Source organism: Phyllobates terribilis, unplaced genomic scaffold (assembly GCF_046119375.1).
Source record: "Phyllobates terribilis strain yellow unplaced genomic scaffold, ASM4611937v1 Scaffold_4449__1_contigs__length_60808, whole genome shotgun sequence".
Lineage (NCBI taxonomy): Eukaryota > Metazoa > Chordata > Amphibia > Anura > Dendrobatidae > Phyllobates > Phyllobates terribilis.
The window spans coordinates 14993-33820 of NW_027367200.1; the positions used below are offsets into that span (position 1 = coordinate 14993).

At 35.4% G+C, this 18828-nt stretch overlaps 2 protein-coding genes across 2 annotated transcripts; both read right to left on the bottom strand.

The window, feature by feature from the left end:
- Positions 1–1017: 1017 nt before the first annotated feature.
- On the bottom strand, positions 1018–10214 carry LOC141249288 (uncharacterized). Its single transcript, XM_073669575.1, has 22 exons — positions 9859–10214; positions 9629–9752; positions 9465–9550; positions 9187–9271; positions 8939–9098; positions 8772–8848; positions 8642–8695; positions 8477–8567; positions 7822–8405; positions 7125–7438; positions 6885–7045; positions 6693–6796; positions 6422–6575; positions 6234–6341; positions 6093–6166; positions 5676–6008; positions 4979–5269; positions 4823–4906; positions 4611–4744; positions 4283–4510; positions 3510–3936; positions 1018–1284 (listed from the first exon to the last, which is right to left on the bottom strand). The coding sequence occupies exons 1-22, from the start codon at positions 10212–10214 to the stop codon at positions 1018–1020; spliced, it is 4296 nt and encodes a 1431-aa protein (XP_073525676.1).
- Positions 10215–11507: 1293 nt separating this feature from the next.
- Positions 11508–14630, bottom strand: LOC141249289 (uncharacterized). Its single transcript, XM_073669576.1, has 7 exons — positions 13993–14630; positions 13808–13912; positions 13611–13733; positions 13218–13388; positions 12981–13110; positions 12534–12746; positions 11508–11636 (listed from the first exon to the last, which is right to left on the bottom strand). Exons 1-7 carry the CDS (start codon positions 14628–14630, stop codon positions 11508–11510), a joined length of 1509 nt encoding a protein of 502 aa, XP_073525677.1.
- Between the last annotated feature and the right edge of the window lie 4198 nt (positions 14631–18828).

Consider the following 18828-nt stretch of genomic DNA (forward strand, 5'->3'; position numbering starts at 1 on the left):
TGATAAATTTGCTTATTGCATGAATGTTTTACACATATGGGACACACATTGATTGGGCTACTGGATGACGACGGATGAGAGCCGCACTCCACTCCCTTCCCCGGTGGTTTAACTATGTTCTACAGTTAGGGTAATGAAATGTTTAAGTAAATCAAGGGGGATTTGTTGTGTAATTGATTCACTTAAGTGTAACACTTGTAACACAATGCTAGCTTAGGTCATGGGTCGTATTTAGGCCCAACAGAAGGGAGAAGCCCAACCCATGTCAAATGGAGTGATGCCTAGGTCGGACCAATTGTGGGCTTGTTGCTCCGTGTAACCTAATGAAGAGTTGAGGTATTTAACCTCCTCTTCGACACCGTAGCCTTCACTTGTTGTCTTGCTTTGTCGTTTCCACAAAACCCTAGTAGAGAGAGTTGTGAACGGTGATTGGTGATCTATGTCTTCTCCGGTGCGAGTTTGTTCAAATTTGGGCTAGTTCTTCGAGTCTCTCCTTTGTAGAGCTAAGCCGTTGGTGCGAAGCTCTCTTTGGTGGTGAACGGAGGCCTATTCTGGTGGCGCGTAGAAGCCACGGGCTGGTGTTCGGCTCCGTCGGTGACGCTCCAGAAGACGAAGGGTTTAAGGGAGTCTTCTTTCTTTCTCTTTGGTTGAATCTTGTGTGATTCTTTTGGCCGAGGCTAGTGCATGTGTTTACTGTGTATTGCTACCTTGTTTTGTATCCTCCTTGAACGCTTGATTTCATAGTGGATTGACACTCAATCTTGAGGTCCGCAGATGTAGGACTGTTTGTCCAAACTGCGTAACAAATATTGTATTTTGTGATGGCTGATTGAGCTATGTTACGATATTTTGGCTAAATCCACTTTGCATGTTCTTGTTAATTATATACTCCTGTAATAGTTTTTAATTAAACAATAAAGAAATATGCTTTGATTTGGACTTCTGGAACACATTAACAAAATAATTTACCCAAGGTTTACCAAATCAATTCATACATACAAGTTTCAACATTTTTGTTCATCTTCTTTGAAAATTTAATTTGCTCATGAAAACTGCAAAGAGGGAAGCAAATAGAAGAGGATAAGCAATTAGAAAGAAGGCAACAAGACCAAGTTGATCCCGATGGAACCCAAAGTAATCTTTCAGGAAACCAGACACTGTGTTGGTCAGATCATACACTGTTGTCTTCGTCTCTACATCTCCATACTGCGAATTAAGCATACCATTTAGCGTCCATGACGTTGGACATGCATAGTATAACCAAATCCACCACTTGGGAATCCTCTGCAACAACAAACCAGAAACAATGTTTTAAGTTCAACTCACTAAGATTTAACATGCCTTAGAACAATTATAACTTTGTTTCCATCATAAAACCACTCCTTATATCAATGTTTATTTTAAACCATTTCATTATTTCATTCTCTTAATATGGAGCAATCCAAGGCGTTTCATCTAACCAAATAAGCCTAATAAACAGAATATTTTGATCATTTTTATAAAATCCATTTATATAATAAAGGAGAGTCCTCCTGTATTTGTGTCGGTCTGAGATTAAAATAACTGACATGTAGCTCCCACATTAACTTTATTTAAAATTTCATATTTTGAAAAAAGCCACATCATTTGCCATATTATTAAAAGTTACTAATTTTCACGAGCCACATCATCAAATCTATTAATTTATATATATTATGAATATTAAAAATGTATTTTCAACAAAGATTCAGCACATTTTGTTGAGATTTTTTTGGATATACATATTTTTTTTTTGATTTACTTATAATTCACAGTAGGATTTTTAACTAATTAAATATATTTTATAAGTTGTATATGAATCAAATATGGGTTGATTCTTTTATACATATTGTGGAAGATTTTTTAGTATAATTATTTTAGTTGGTTTCATATTTAATTTGTTAAGATTTTTTTGTTTGCTTTAATTACTTATATTCCATAGTTAAAATCTTACTTACTTAATTATATTTTTTTCATACCAATCAAAGGTGTGCTTCTTCCTATGTATTCACGATTTATTAATATATTATTTTAGTTAATATGCAGATGTTGTGGTTTATTTTACAAAATCAAACTTGATATTATTTATAAGATCTATTTGTACATTAATAATAATCTCACTAAAATAAGAATACTCACCTCTAATTGAGTTTAGCTCAATTTTTTAATAATGATCTTATTAATATAATATTATTCACCTTTAATTGAAAAAAATTTATTGTATGAGATTTAAGAGGTTTACTTATTATTTCTCAAAAGTGTGCCTTTGAATTGATATTGGAGCAAATATTTAACTATAGACTTTTATTAATTTACATAACATGTTAGATATTTAGATGGTATTTTAAGTGTAATATTTATCCAGATACAAATTAGAGAATGAATCTGAAAATTCTAATAAAAAAAGATGATTATATTGATATTGTAACTATAAATTTGAATTTAAACGTACTAAAAAGATCAATGTAAACTCTATTTAATTGTAATTCATATCTTGGTCAATATTAAACTATTTAAGATTGAATTTCAAATTATGAATATCAAATCACATAATATATAACCAATCAAAATCTATAAAATTATTTTTTATTTGTCTACAGAGAGAAGCAGAGTACTCCTAACTACAAGTAAAATAACCTAAGTGACGCTCTAACATTAATTTCAAATATGTGTCGTCATTTCAGATATGTCACCACAATGAAGCAATTACTTAAACTATTTGATTTTTCAAAATGAATTATTTACTACTTTTTATATTTTTTGATTATTTAAATTTTTTTATACTTTTATTTTTTATTTATAAAACTTTATCTCCTAAAATATTAATGATAATAATATCATATTGATCACTATATTAGATAATCAAATCCCTGAAATCTTATCAATTATATTAAAATTATTATATATTAAGTCCCCAAAACCATATTAATTCATTAACAAGAAGATCGTATTATATTGACTAAAATGGTTATATTCTTTTATTTACTTTAATTTTATAGATCACAGTCTAACATCTTTTATAACTTAGATAAATCTATTATATATACATTACTATATAGTATAGCATGCATATATCATGAATTATATGTATGAAACTATAATAAACAATCTTAATTATAATTTTTAAGATAATATTATATTTTAGTTCTCTTCTATAGCCTATCACTAATGATGTGTATGACATAAACTATAACGAACAATATTATTTGTATATTTTGAGATAATATTATATTCTTAGTTAAGATACTAACACTATTTATATTATATATATGGAATCAAAATAAAATTTAGGTATGTCTTTGTCATTAATCTTATATATTTCTTATATTATTTGATCAAATAGTTAAAGGACTATTCTAAGACATAAAACCTCAGATTGCTCTCTGATAACATAATGTAATAATTGGGTGATTTTATTATTAAGTAAGGTTAAAAATTAAACCCAAAAAACTCATAGAACTACTAAATAAGTCCTAACACTGCTAACTTACCGGAGCAGGAATGTAGAAGCCAGCAAAGAGACTGAACATTGAGAAGAATGGGGAAGAAATAATGGCGGCGACTTGGTAGTTAGGCGTGAGGGAGACGAGCATCATACCCATGTAGTTGAAGTACATTAAAGTTGAGAAAATGGAGTAGCAGTACCACAAGATCTTGTAGGCAGATGGAAAGTATCCAATCATTGGGTATGTAATGATTGTGAACATGATTGCTTGTGCAAGAAGGTATGGGAGCTCGACCGCCACCTGTGCAAACGAGTAGGCCCATGGCGAGTACATCCCCGCAAACCTCTCTCGGTACACAACTTCTCTTTCTCTTGTCACAAATGGAAGAACATTTGTGCAGTTGTTGATCCCTAAGAAGATCACTGCTCCAAACATTGAGCCTAGTACTGTGAACAATGTTTGCTGGCTTTCTCTGTAATGATAAATCACAAATTTTAAGATATGTTTGACCTATCTATTTATATAGATCAGGTTCCGATGAAATTAGACATGCTATCCAAATAATGAGCATAGAGTATTGAACTGTCGACATAGAAAATGAACTTATAAACCTACTAAAAAAACGGGGATAAAATAAAATTTGGAGTTATTTACATAATTGTCACCGGGTCATCTTTTTCTTCATTTTTTTTGTCTTTTTAGCAAGTTCATAAATTTATACTCTATTTTCATAATTAATGTTTATAAATTGAATAGCTAAATTCAACTATAAAGTTTTCGTATTTTAAGATTTAATTGTAACACAAACTTATACTTACATATTTCTTGCTTGCTTCCAGAAGAGAAGTCCGAAAATGAGAGACGTGGCAAGAGTGTGCATGATACGCATCAGATTGTAGGAGGGACTTCTCCAGTAAGACAAGTTTAGTTTCCATAGACAAGATTTGAATTGCTTCCATCCGTTTTGTGAGAATCGCGATTGGAAATGAAGATCTTCTGAGCCAGAAGGAGGTGTGCTGAGTTGCTTCACTAGCTCTTCAGTGTCCCTAGAAAATATGACAAACAAAGATTACTTGTATAGTATAATTGTCTACACTCCAGGTTTATAATCCCTTATAAGGATTAGAGTGTTGCCTAGAGATTTACCTATATAAAGTGGAATTTTGATAAACTTGGGCAAAATCAAGTCCAACTTCAACTTCTGTTGAAATGGATGTGACCTCCAACATCCATGTTGAAGGATTGTAATTATCTTTAATCTTTGGGATTCCTGAGATACCCTGGTTATATAAATACAATGTGAGAAATGAAATATGCAACCAATTAAAAAATAAAAACACTTTAGATGTATTACTAACCTCAAAATATTCAATAACCTTTCGGGAATGCTGACCCAGAGGTCCTGAATAGATAATTTTCCCTCCAGTTTTTAATAGAATCAACTGCAACAAGAAGTCTCTATCTTCATCTTATAACCAAAACAAAATTCAAGAAGAATAACATATCAAACTAACCTCATCAAAAGCTTCAAAAATGTCAATGCTTGGTTGATGGATGGTGCAAACAACAGTTCTTCCAGTAGCAGCCACATTTTTTACTGCTCTCATAACAATGGCGGCTGATCTTGCATCTAATCCTGTTGTTGGCTCATCCATAAATATAATGGATGGGTTTGAGACAAGCTCAACAGCTATAGTAAGCCGTTTTCTCTGCTCTGTCGATAGGCCACTCACACCCGGTATACCAACCAACGCGTCTTTGATCTCATCAAGCTCAATTGTTTCAAGAACTTCTTCAACAAATCGCTACAAAATTCATCATGCAAAAAAACTAAATTAGCATAAGTAATGGCTATGAACTATGTCAAAGTCTTTGAACCTAATAGACTGAGTGCACTATGAACTAATAAGTCTATGTCAAGGTCTTGCTATGCGAAATGAGCTTTATACTAATTCAACCCGCATTTCTATTAAAATAATACAAAATATCTTGCTTAAATTAGAATATCTAAATTGGAAAAGAAAAATCAAGGATATATATTTTTTGAAAGAAAATTTTAATTTTAGATTCTTGTTTTTTAACCCATGTTCAATTTTGTCAGAGTAATAAGAAAGTGTCATGTGTTACTTTTAATATAACTGACCCATCATTAATTTTTCATTCTGGTCTAGTATCATATATAAATATAAATAGATTAAAATGTGAACATACTTTTCTTATTTCCGAATCAATGTTGTGAGGCAGCCTAAGCCAAGCAGAGAAAACAATGGATTCCTCTACAGTAATTTGTGGTGAATGTATGTCAGCTTGTTCACAATAGCCTGATACACGCGCGAATGTCTCTTGAACTTTAGGAAAACCGGAGATTCGTATGTCTCCTTCAATGTAGCCACTGGTTTTTCTTCCGGAAAGAACATCAAGAAGAGTTGTTTTTCCAGCTCCACTTACACCCATTAGTGCAGTAAGCACACCAGGCCTAAATGCACCTGTTATGTCACTCAGAAGCCGCAGCCTCTTCTCAGTGAAACCGCGCTCCTTCATTTCCTATAGTCCCAAAAACTTGAAGTTATATCAACTAAATAGAATGATGATGATGCCTTGTTTGTAACTGCATATTAGATAGATTACCATTGGGGTGTCAACATAGTAGTTTACATTTGTAAATGCTACTGTAAGAGGTTGAAATGGCAAGACCATTCTTCCTGCCAAATGTAACATAAATGGTCAGGACATGTAATAGTCATATTACAAGTTATTAAGTATACTAACCATTTTCAGGTATCAATTTGGCTTCAACAGGATTCTTGCTAGGATCATGAACTCCTTGTAACCGAGCAAGCTTTTCGCGGGAGATAATGGCAGCAGGTGCTCCAGGAGCTAGACACAATTAGATACTTCAAATCAAATCAAAGAATTAGATAAGTTGAAACTTTTTGACATGAAAAAATTGCTGTTACCCTTGAAAAATGTCAATGCTAAAGTATAACCAATGTTGGCAAGTAAGGCAAAACCAAGCAAGGCACCAATTGAAATCCAGTAATAGTGATCAGCAAAATCTAGTCCGCGGGCTTGAAGTACTTGTCCACCTATAGTCGTGCTAGGAAGTATTTCCTACAAACAAGAGTATGACAACAAGACATAAACCAACAGTTTTATTAGTTGATCTTAAATATATCTGCAATGATTTATTTTGATTGTTTGTAAGTTTAATGGCTAAGAAAAGCACACCTTTTGCCATCTTGGAGCTAGAAATTCATTGACAGCAACAGCAATCTCACCATATGAAAGTGGAGACACCCAAAATCCCCATTTTAACCATACTGGCATTGAAACTGCAAATAATCAACAACCAAATTATTACTATTATAAAAAGGAGTGAATATTCAAGAATTTATTGAAAAGCCTGTCATGAATCCTTACCTTTAGGGATTATGAAGCCACTGAATATGAAAACAAATAGCATGAAGAAACTTCCAGCTGACATTGCACCAACCATTGTTTGGAATACAGCAGCGAACATTCTGAACAATGACATTGATGAGAAGTGCACAGTACTCAGCAACAGCATCTGCTTAAAGAACCTGATCATCATACACACCATGATTAGTTTCAAATGGCACAAAAAATGTGATAAAGTTTCCATCTTTATGTAAAGCCCACCTTCCAACTTCAGGGCTATATCCAATGACATAGTAAGTTATAGATGTCCAAACAACAGATTCCACCACGGATAACGGAATCTTCATAATGGAGGCTGGGATAGTACAAGCCCAAGCTGGATATAAGTACAAATCTCTTTGTTTGAAGAATACTGGAAGCCTCATTACAGTGAGTCCAGCCTCAGGGAATCCATCAACAAGAAATACTATAAGTGTATAGAACAAGACTCCAAGGTAGTAATTTGAGTTCACAACATCCACTCCCAACCGAGTTCGTAGGAACAAAGTCATTGATATCAATGCAACAATCACTAGCTGCCCATCACAATACAAGTTGTTACACATATACTTACCATACAAAAATAGAATTAGGTTCCGCTGAAATTAGACCTTAAAATGCGAATCGCTATTCAAATAATGAACATAGAGTGTTAAACTATGAATATAGAATATGAATTTGTGAAGCAACTAAAAACGAAGGGAAAAAATAAATTTTGACTCATTTACAAAATTGTCAGCGCGTCACTTTTTCATCACTTTTGGTCCTTTTTAGTAGGTTCACGAATTCATACTCTATGCTCACAATTTAATACTAAATGTTCATAATAGGTCCGGCTGCGAAATTTTCGCAATTTATGGTCTAATTTCAGCAGAAACTTAGCATACAAAAATAATGTGTTAAGAGAGTATTGACTCACCTGAATGATCTTGAATACGTATACGAAAGAGTTCCTCTTCATTAAAAGATATTCCCTTGACATACAAGCCTTTAGGAGCTCCCACTTGGGCAAAGAATACACATTAAAGGAGATTGCTTTGTCGTTACGCTCTGATTTAATATATGGTTGAGAGATTTCAGTATAAAGTCTCCTTCCAACATTAGATTCCTTGAATTTCTGACAAAACATATCAACTGAGACAAAATTGTAGCTTTGATCATTATGAAACCAGTACTGTTCTTGATCCTTCCTTGATATCACCTCTTGAAGAAAGTCGGCTACACCCTTTCTTTGTGGACATTTAAATCCACATTCCTCAAAGAAATCAAGCACAGAAATACGAGGTCCGTGGTAAATGATCTTTCCTTCAGCCATTAAAATTATGTCATCAAAGAGATTGAATGTCTCAGGAGCTGGCTGAAGCAATGCAATTAGAGCAGTGGCATCGGTTATATGAACAAGTTGTTGAATATATGCAACTATCTGAAAAGCAGTTGAGCTGTCTAATCCGTTTGTTATCTCATCCATTAGTAAGGCTTTGTTTGGACCAACAATCATCTCCCCTGCATAATTTATTTTGTGTTATATTACATAGTAAATATTGATGTTAGTTTGCATTAGCAATTACAATTACCTGATGTCAATCTCTTCTTTTGACCACCTGATATACCTCTTCTCATAGCGTCACCAGCGATGGTGTCAGCGCACACATCAAGACCAAGAATCTGCAATATCATCAACATGACAAGGACAAGATTGATTGACAAAAAATTGTATTAGTTAGAGTACGATCAATTACCTTTAAAATATAATCTGTTTGTAGTGTACTCTTTAACCCTTCAGCAGATATCGCCTGCTCAATGTGCAAACTTAGTAGTTGATTAAAAAACACAGAACCCATGAAATAAGGAAATTTTATCTCAGCTTACCTTCATATAGGCATCAATATCAGGATCTGGGATAATGCCTGCTTGTTTCTCCCTTCTGCATAGCTCAATCATGATCTCTTAAAGAGAATAATGCAAAACATCATATGTTACTATCAATAGTGTAATATAAATAATTTAATGTAACAAGAAAAGATTAAATATGGTACCTGCGCGGCTTCCAACTCCCTGACAACGAGCAGAAAATTCCAACGTTTCTCTGACTGTGATCTCAGGAATGTGAAGGTCATACTGGCTCACATAAACTGAATTCTTCTGTGGAACCAGTTCATTCAGCTTGTAACCGTTGTAAGATATGTCTCCTGATACCTGTCAACAGTATTTTTATATGTGTTTGATCAAAGAGCATCATATCAGCAGAGTATAGAAAATGTATGGAAAAGGGTTCAATGGTAACCTTAAGAGAGTTGTTCATGTTTCCAGAAAGTGCCAACAAAAGGGATGTTTTTCCACATCCTGGTGGTCCAAGCAACAGAGTTAGCCTGTCAAAATATGCAAATTTCATAAATGTTTTGTTTATGCAATTTTTCCTACATTCATATTTTTAGTTTTTTGAAACAAGGATCTAATGAAATTTGTTCCAAATTTTCATATGAGCATAACCTTATTTAGTAATAAACTTCAAATGTGGTATAAAAAAAACTTATTTAGCACTAAACCAAGTTGATGATAGACCTTCCAGGCTTTATTAGTCCAGTGACGTTTTCGACGATGTTTATTGTTGCTTCTTGTGGTCGAGACCCTACTAGCTTAGTGAATACCTGTTCAGAAGTTAATCAATTAAAATGAATGATTTATGGTTTACAGTAATGAAAAAATATACAGCATAAATTACTTACTGATAGTATGTCTTTCAGAGAATTCCAAAGAGTTGGAAGAGGCTTTCCATCAACCACTTTGCACTTTGCTTCCACACAAAGATTGTCATATCTCACCTCAATACAAGGTAACTTTATTCCAGCTCTACATGTAAAGAGAAAAGGTTGTTTTAACAAAAACTGGTTTACTGGTGAATTTTCTGCAAAAAATGTGTTAAAAAAAATGCATATGAAAATGGTGATGAACTTACTTGTCAATTCTTTTTCTGAGTTTGCGCAATAGGCGCAAATTATCAACTTCAATCTGTTTAAGAAGGCGTTCGACAAATAGATGACGATCCAAAGGTCCAAGCTGAGTAACATCAATCACCCTTTTTCCTTTGGTGTTTGTACCATTTTCTTCATCGTCAAACAGAAAAGCTCTTGATCTTTGATATGTTGGCAGTCTCTGAAGCTCTGCCCATTGTTGAAGGAACTCATCATCAACAGCATCCTTTGAAGAACCGAAAGAAGAATCGCTTCGAATACTCGAGTTTTGAAGCCTAAATGATGATCTGAAGGTTCTTAAAGCTTCTATTTCAACTGCATCAGCCAGCTGATCAGACATAACTCAACCTCGTGAAGTCTAAAAGTTTGATCATTTACAATATATTGTTGTTTCCATGCCATAGATGAAAAATGCATAATATACTACTTGAGAAGTTTGACTTTGAATGGGATAAAGCAGATTTTATTATAGATATTAATTATAAGTTATAACTCATGAAGACCATATAATGATGACATTAGACAAGTTGATTAGCAATACAAAGTACTCCATATAAAGGAATGATGATTAGCTATCCAAATGGTCCAGATACTATTTATGCGAATACATATCTCACAAACATACATAAAAAAGAATAAAATGAAACTTGAAGATCTTGTGCACCAAGCAAATCATATATGTATAGCTGTTTTCATATTTATTCTCCATTTAGCAATTGTTTTGTGTTGCAATAACCATCTAAATATGTGGAGGGCTTTTTGCCTTCTTTTCCACCCAAAAAAAAATAACCATCTAAATATCTAATAAATCAAATGCGTATAAAAATTAGTTATGGATGAATTAATTGAAAGAAAAAATGCATATGGTTGTTTTACAGCGTAATTTAAGTGTATGGTGTTCACGTCACATAAATGGAGCTCGGACAATGTAATCAATGATGTCAAACTAATAGGACCCTGACGATAGCGCTTAGCTCATCAACTATGATATACGTGCACAAGCCTTCGGCAATTAGAATACATACAATCCATACTTTCTAATTTTCTAGTGTTTTTCTAAAAATAATACTAATTTCAAGGATACTTCTTATGCACGTAATATATCAGTACAAGTTTTATAATCACATAAAACAGATCCTATCTTTTCTTAGTTAATCTATCGCTGTTCGTAAAACTTGTATTACGCGTGCAAGCTGAAGAGCTTATCAGTAGCGTTATCTGCTAAGCAACAACTGATTAATCCAAAACCATAGAAATTTAGAGCTTGTCATTAACGAAAACTCTGATCTCTGTCATGAACATGTTACATATCACATATGGATGGATGAGGTAAGAAAGGATGAATAATAAATGACAAGAATAAGCTGTACATAGCACCTACTACTTGTTTACCCAACTCCATTTTCATACACAACAAATCTGCCTGCAAACTAAAGGAGATCAAAACCCAGAAAACAAATTTTGGTAAAATGAGAAACAAAGATGAAAGCAGCACCTACCATCCACAAGAAGAATCAGAAACCAGACCCAGGAAGAAGAAGAAGATGAAGAAGAAGAAGAAGAAAAAGGCGAAAATGAATATATAGCTATAAGTGAGCATGAATTCCTCTTGAAGGATTATATGACCCATTTCTCAAGTTTTTGTTGTCCTTTTCTTGCCTGAGGTGGTATCAGGTGTTGTATCGCTCTTGTCGGTATCAGAACATTCCTTCTGGGTTTCAATCTCTGCATTGCCAGCTCTAGTTCTACGCTGCCTCCGATCCTGCATTATATAAAAATTGATCATATAGATCAGTTATTACTATAGTGAAACAAGTTTTTCCCTTTTGGTCAAGTGCATCACAAAAGAGTTGATAGTATATAGTACTAAGAGTTAGTTATATTAGAAATTAGATCTTACAATGCGAAAACTTCACAGTCAGACCCGGTATACAAATAATGAACATAGAATATGAATGATTATCAACAGTTGATTATAGAATTTCCTTTTAATTAGTTAATTTCTGTAATTTCCTAGTAATTCCCACCAGCTACATTTTAGGATCCAGTTTCCCACTTTCTCCATTATCTCTTAGTTCCTGTCTTCCCTATTTAAGCCTTCAGTATCTAGTATGTAAATCAGACTTGAATATTTTTTCGGTAAAAAAATCAGACTTGAATATTGAATTATCACAAAATTGGAGATTCTCCACCAATTTCCTGGTTTTCCAGTGGTTTCCTAAGGGTTTGTTTGGTGTGTGTATGTATGAAGAGGTTTTCAATGATAAGTTTGTTTGGTTAAAAAGTCTTTTTTATAAAAAGACATGTACTTTTTGGATAAATTAGAGTATGAGAGATAAAATAAAAGGTAATTAGTTACATGTTTTTCGAAAACAAGAAAAATACTTATCTAAAATAAAGTCTTTATAAAGAATAAATACGGTTAGGGTCCGTTTGGTAAGAAAAGAAGAGAAAAAAGAAACTTTGAATTATTTACAAAATTATCACTGCATCACTTTTTCACCACTTTTTGTTTTTTTAGTAAGTTCACACAAATTCATAGTGTAGGTTCATGATTTGAATAGCAAGGTTCGACTGCGAAGTTTCCGCATTTTAAGGTCTGATTTCAGCGTAAACTTCCTCATAGTACTAAGTGGTATAAAATGTGCATTTCAGTTACCTCTTTGGGTAAAGGGTATTCTTCGGATTCCAGCATACGTGCAACCTGGCTCATCTTAGGCCTCTTATCGGAGTCTGGATCTATACACCTCAATGCAGTCAAGAGCGCTCGTTTCAGAGCTTTTATTGACGGCTTTGTCTCTATTGTCGGGTCCACCACTTCCTCAAATTGCCTGCTACCAACCATCATTTTCAGCCAATCAACCAGGTTTACCTGCAACCATGACTAGGAATTAAAATCCATTCAACTCATAATAACCTAATTGTGCAATCACTCTATAAATAGTATGTACAAAAGATTTACTTACATGTATACAAAATGTTAAACGAGATAAGTCATGAAACACGCAAACTTTAAAATGTATAAGGAGGAAAAAGTAGAAGTCATGCAAAGAGAGAACAAAATTTGTACTAGAAAAATATATTTATGTACATAAATCAGCATTACCTCTTCTTGTGGGCGACCGTAGTCTACAGGATCTCTTCCTGTAATAGCTTCAAGAAGGACAACCCCAAAGCTGTAAACATCGCTCTTTTCATTCAGAAGGCCCGTGTTCGCATACTCAGGGGCCACGTACCTGTATAATGTAAAGGAATCTAGTTATCATACATTCTATGTACTCCAATGCAAGAGGGAATGTAATTCGAAATGAACAAGATAAACAGAAAAAAAGTCTTTACGTACCCAAAGGTTCCCATGACTCTTGTTGTCACATGGCTTTGTGAAGCACCTAAAAGCTTTGCCAAGCCAAAATCTGAAACCTTTGCATCGAACTTATCATCGATTAAAATATTGCTAGACTTGATATCTCGATGCACCACCTTTGGCTCTATCGCTTCATGCAAATAAGCAAGTCTGTGGGAGAATGAATCATCAGCACACTTACGCAAATAATAGATGCATTTGTATGTGCAATTTGCAGTCTTGCATATGTTAAAGAAGAAAACGAAGAAGAAACAGTACAGAAAAGTTTGTTAGGATTAAAAAGATAAAAAAAAAAATCATTTAGGGAAATAATCAAGTAGATTCTACCCCATTATATATCATATTTGTTGACACATATCAGTACAAACTTACGCCTTTGCAGTGCCAAGAAGAACTTTTATTCGAGCTTCCCATGTCAAATATCCATGCTGGCGCATAGCACCATGAAGCCACTGCTCTAAGTTTCCATTGTTGACATACTCATAAACCAACATTCTGGAGTAAAAAGCATCACTTCAGAAATTAACAAAAATTCCAATTTCTAGTTGCTATAGTTAACCAAGTCATACCTTTGAGTTCCTTCAACACAATATCCCAAAAGGCGAACCAAATTCTTGTGGCGTACATGTCCAATTGCTTCAACTTCCACTCGAAATTCCTTCTCAGCTTGTCCACTATAAAAAAGTTACAAAAATCTGAATAATACGTAACCATAACAAGTAGAGGAAATAATAATAAATACATTAATACTCACAGATTGTTAAGGATCCTCTTAACAGCCACAGGATTTCCATTAATCAGCTTGCCACGATAAACTACTCCATAACCACCTTCACCAAGAATATTCTCTTTCGAAAATCTATTCGTAGCAATTTCAAGATCTCTCAAAGTGAACCAATGACCCCAACCCAAATGTGAAAATTCAGGCAGACCATTTAAAGGAGAAGGAGCCGTTACAGGATGAGCTTTAAACGTACCAGAACCACCATCTTCTCCTGATTGGGACCCAGCTCCTTCTGTATGACGAAATGAACCAGACCTACTAGTATCTCCATTTCTCAATTTAGCTTTACCTTCAATTGATAATGAACTATTTGACTCAATGTCACCGAATTTGTCCTGAATTGAAGGAAGGTTTCTATCGTGTGTAGGGAAATTGTTCGTTGGGGTTTGCTGAACCCTAACTTCTTTAATCTCCTTGGATTCTGCAGGAATTTGAGTTGAAGGGAGGGTGTTGTTGCTTCTTCTTGCTCTTTTCAGTTTAGTAAGACAGAGGATGGCTAATCCAAAGCAAAGAATGATTAACACTCCAATAATGATGGCGATTAGCTCCCATACTTGAAGCCCTAATACAGAGTTTTTTGATAGCCCGGAATTGAGATCATTGGCCATCTTTCTTGGCCAAAATGATACCTAATAGACAAGTGAAAGAAAATAGATTGTTCATCGAATGCTTGTGGCTTCAAGATATATGCATAACAGTATATTACACATCAGCAAAGATAATGACCCTTCAAACTTCTCAAGCCTAGTGCTGAACTGAGCGTATACAACCATTTGACAGCTCAGCTTTGCTAACCAAGCAACAGCTAGTGAATTTTCAGCGTGGGCAGACTAATTACATTCATAAACTGGTCAAATTCAAACAAGTTTAATGAATTTTCTAAAATTAAGAGGTCTATATAGCCCCATCCCTGCCCATAGCAGCACAAGTATGACCAATTTGTTGACAGGAAACATCAAATTTTAACACCAATGCAATTAAATCAAGTCAGGGCAAAAGCAAAATAGGACCAACTCAATAACCAAAAACATAAATGAGCAAGCTTTAAAATGGCATCAATTTGCCTACCTTCTAAAATGGAGTACCAAGGACACCTCCAGAACACCCAGATCTCAGTGAGCTAAAAAGTTACAGCACAAATGGAGCAAATGGAGAGGAACATATGCAAGATCTCTGAATTGCAACAGTTAAACATCTACAGAGAAACCTAATTTGGCAGATGCAGAGGTTATATGGTGAATAAGTGGATTTGGCTTGTTGGGTAGTTTTCGTGTTGGGGAGCAAATGGAAAGCCGAATCTAAGCTGGAACAAAGCCTTGTCAGAGCACACCTGGGCTCTCATTAAAAACCCTAAGTACACATGAGCAAAAAAAACAATGACGCTATAAGATTGACCTGTAAATTTTGACAGATCTCAAAGTTTGGGGTATTAGGAGAGAGAAAGAGATAGGAGTGGTGGTTTGGGAGGGATTATCGAAGAGAGGAAGACAGACAGGAAGGGAATGAGACAATTCGCGTAGCAAACGCTAAAAACAGTGAAAGTAAAGTGATTTGTGAATTCTGAAGTATACTTTATTCTCTCTCTTTTCTTGATTTCACAATATGTTTGATTGCTTATAGTAGAGTAAAAATGGGATTAGTATTTACATGTAATAATTAGGAAGATGGTTGTACATTTGTTCCGTATGTATACAGTCATCAAGGTGATTAGGCGGGCTTAATGCAGAGTATCATATAGAATATCCTTGATATCCTCCGAGAGTTACATGGCATGATGGCGAGGAAGGCTAGATGTGTTTTCATATTTTTTTTGTTTATTTTTTTAATGAGAAAAATATTTGAATATTTTTTTGTGTTAAAGAAGTGTGGAGCCTCCTCCGTATAAGTTAAGTAAAAAATATTGAAATAGCTAGATTTAAAAAAGTAATCTAATCTATATTATCACATTCAGTGTTCTAAAAAACGCGCCTAGGCCCCGCCTAGGCGCTAGGCGGCACCTTAAAGTTGCAATTAATTGGTAGGCGTTTTCAGCTAGGCGATGAAAAAAATCGTCCGCCTACGAGGCAGTCTAGCGCCTAGGCTCCACCCAGGCCCCGTCTAGGCGCGTTTTTTAGAACACTGGATGTAACAGAGGATGATTTAGATGAAGATAATCATGAGTTTGAGCTTGATGAGTCTGACAATGAGCAAGAAGTTAATGTTCAACTTGAGGAGGATAATGTGAATGAATAGATGGAGGATTAAATTATATTTCTATTTTATTAAGTTGAAATTTGCATTGAAAACTGAATGATTTTTGCTTGTTGTGGTTTTGTAGATCTTCTTTATGAAGAATGCTATAAATTCTGTGAAATTTCGATGATTAATTAGCAAATTATATGCTTATGCTAAAATGATATAATTAAATTATGAATTATTATGAAAATTATGAATCAATATATTTCTCTTTAACTTTTCATATAAGAAAATTATATTATAATATAAAAATAAGTGTTATAATATTGATCTGTCTGAGCCTCACTTAGGCTCCCGCCTAGCGTCTAAGCCACCCTCACCACCTAGCACCCGCCTAGCGTTTTTTAGAACACTGATCACATTCATGTCAAAGAGAGCCCTGCTTCATCTTGAAAAATTATGTTTTATGTATTTATATTAATGGGTTGATTTGTTCATGTGTCAATAAGATATTTTTTCATCTTTTTAACGTCTTATACTACTGATTAAAAAATTAAAGCTAAAATCTCTCATAATTTCGATCAGTCATACGTGTTCTTCACAAGTTTTCTTCACGTCCAATGTTTCATTTTATAGGACAGAAATATGAGTAATATATATATTTAGAATCCTTCGTACTAGAGTTAAATCCTATATCTATTAAAAGTAATATGCAGAGATTCGAATCCATATATGTGAGGGTATGCTAAGCAGTAAGCATATCTGTCCCACTAGATTAGAGGCTCCTTGATTGTTGAAGTCCAAGTTTCTAGTAGAATCAACACGTTTTGACGAGAGGCTTAGATTCACTCTTGACTTTTTTAGCTGAGGGTAAAGACGGTCCAAGCTTCCAGAGTCCGAAGTGCTCGTCGATCTGTCTGCAAAAGTCCTCGACGATGTACCTGCACGACCAAATCTAAGGGAAGGGGCGCTTCCTCTAGATTTGACTCTCCAACACTCAAGTCAGTAGCAGTTCAATAGAGGAGTAGGTGTTACGATTAGTGCTCGGGTATGGTAGGACAATGGAGTACTTTTGGCTCTGAATTTCGGCAGAGTTTTAGTACGTGTGAGAAAAGTGATCCCTCCTCCGTGTCATATACCTTTGTATTTATAGGAAAAGCTATTTGGGCCGCCATTTGATGGGCCTTTTTCCCTTTTCTCTTATTTCGGGCCATAAATCTATTAAAAACAAACCAGACTGAGGGACCTGCCCCAACATCCAGCCCCACAAGGTCCTCGAGTACCTCTTACTCAAGGGTAGTGTGCCTTCGCTGGTCGAGGTGAGGTCTCGCGAGTCCGTGCTGATCCTTGATAGATTTATGCTCGACGAGGGTTTAGTATTACTTACCTGGAATCGGCTTCCTCTATACTGTTGATTAGATGCTCGACGAGGCGATGGACTGCCGTTCCTCGCCCACCTATGACGAGTTGCGATATTTGTGCCCCCACTCACTCTTTCTGGTACCGTTTTCCTTCTCGCGCCATTTTTTTGAATTTCCTAAAGAGAACTGTTTTTGGCGGGCTCCCACCTCCTCTTCGCCACGTGTCGTGTCAGGGTTTGCCGACACTTCATCTTCCCCCTACTATAAAAGGGGACCCTTAGCCTTTTCCTTTGCTTTTTCACTGTCTCTCCAAACTTTCATTTCCTTCGCTCTCTCCTCTTCACCAGTTTCTCCGGCAATACTCCGATCTTCTTCCTCCGGCGTCCGCAGAACTTCCTTTGCTTCCTCTTCTTCGTCAACGTTCACTTCTTCGTCTCCATCCATGGCGCGTCGTGGTTAGTACTTTCCGTCCTTCTCTTACCTTTTCGAATTTCATGCTAGTTCTTGATCTTGTTCTTGGCGTTTTGCTTATTTTGATCCTTCCCTATGCGCACTCGTATCTTGTATTCTTGTTTTCTTACGTAAATCTTGTTCAATCGAGAAATGATCAACTCCTTTCTACCTTGATGGTTAAAAACCGATCGTCGGGCCAACCTGCCCTTTTCAAATTCCTTATTGCCATTGATGGCGGAGGACAGACATTCTCGCCATTAATGTCTGTTTCTTGAAACTCTGTGGGAATTCTGTTTTAATGGCGGCGTGGGTTTTTGAAACGTCTTTTGGGGAAACACACCGCTTCTGTCAGAACTCTTTTCCCCCCTTTCTGTCTTATCACCATAAATGCCTCTGGTCGGCTCCATAGACAGGACTTTACCCTTTTGCCCTTCTCTCTTTTTGCCCATGTCTTTCTTCTTTTCTTTGTTCTTGGTCTCAGTTCTCGAGGTACCTCGCGAAGGTTCCACCCTCTCGTCCTTCCCTCTAGTCGACGAGAGTTAGTTTTTGAAATACACTCTATTTCTCTTCGCGGGGTAACTTAGGCCTCGAGGACTAACTTTCTTTATTTTGTAACAGCTCAAAGCACCTCCTCGGTCCGAGACTCGGAGGTGAGTTTTCGAGAAACCGGCTCTTCCGCGGAGAACTCATCGTCAACAGTATCCTACCGCCCTGTTTCCGGGGACGAGGACTGGGAAGCGCAATCACCGGACGAGGCTGGGCCTAGTACTCAAGAAGCCGCTCCCCCAGCTACGACCCGTATTTATGATACTTTTCC

Coding starts and splice junctions, on each gene's coding strand:
- LOC141249288 (XM_073669575.1), bottom strand. CDS start 10,214: ATGTCTGATCAGCTGGCTGATGCAGTTGAAATAGAAGCTTTAAGAACC. Junction 7,439..7,821: donor ACGTATTCAAGATCATTCAG/GTGAGTCAATAC, acceptor TGTGATGGGCAG/CTAGTGATTGTTGCATTGAT. Junction 6,009..6,092: donor ACTATGTTGACACCCCAATG/GTAATCTATCTA, acceptor TTGGGACTATAG/GAAATGAAGGAGCGCGGTTT.
- LOC141249289 (XM_073669576.1), bottom strand. CDS start 14,630: ATGGCCAATGATCTCAATTCCGGGCTATCAAAAAACTCTGTATTAGGG. Junction 13,913..13,992: donor AAGAGGATCCTTAACAATCT/GTGAGTATTAAT, acceptor ACTTTTTTATAG/TGGACAAGCTGAGAAGGAAT. Junction 13,734..13,807: donor TGTGTTGAAGGAACTCAAAG/GTATGACTTGGT, acceptor TTTTTACTCCAG/AATGTTGGTTTATGAGTATG.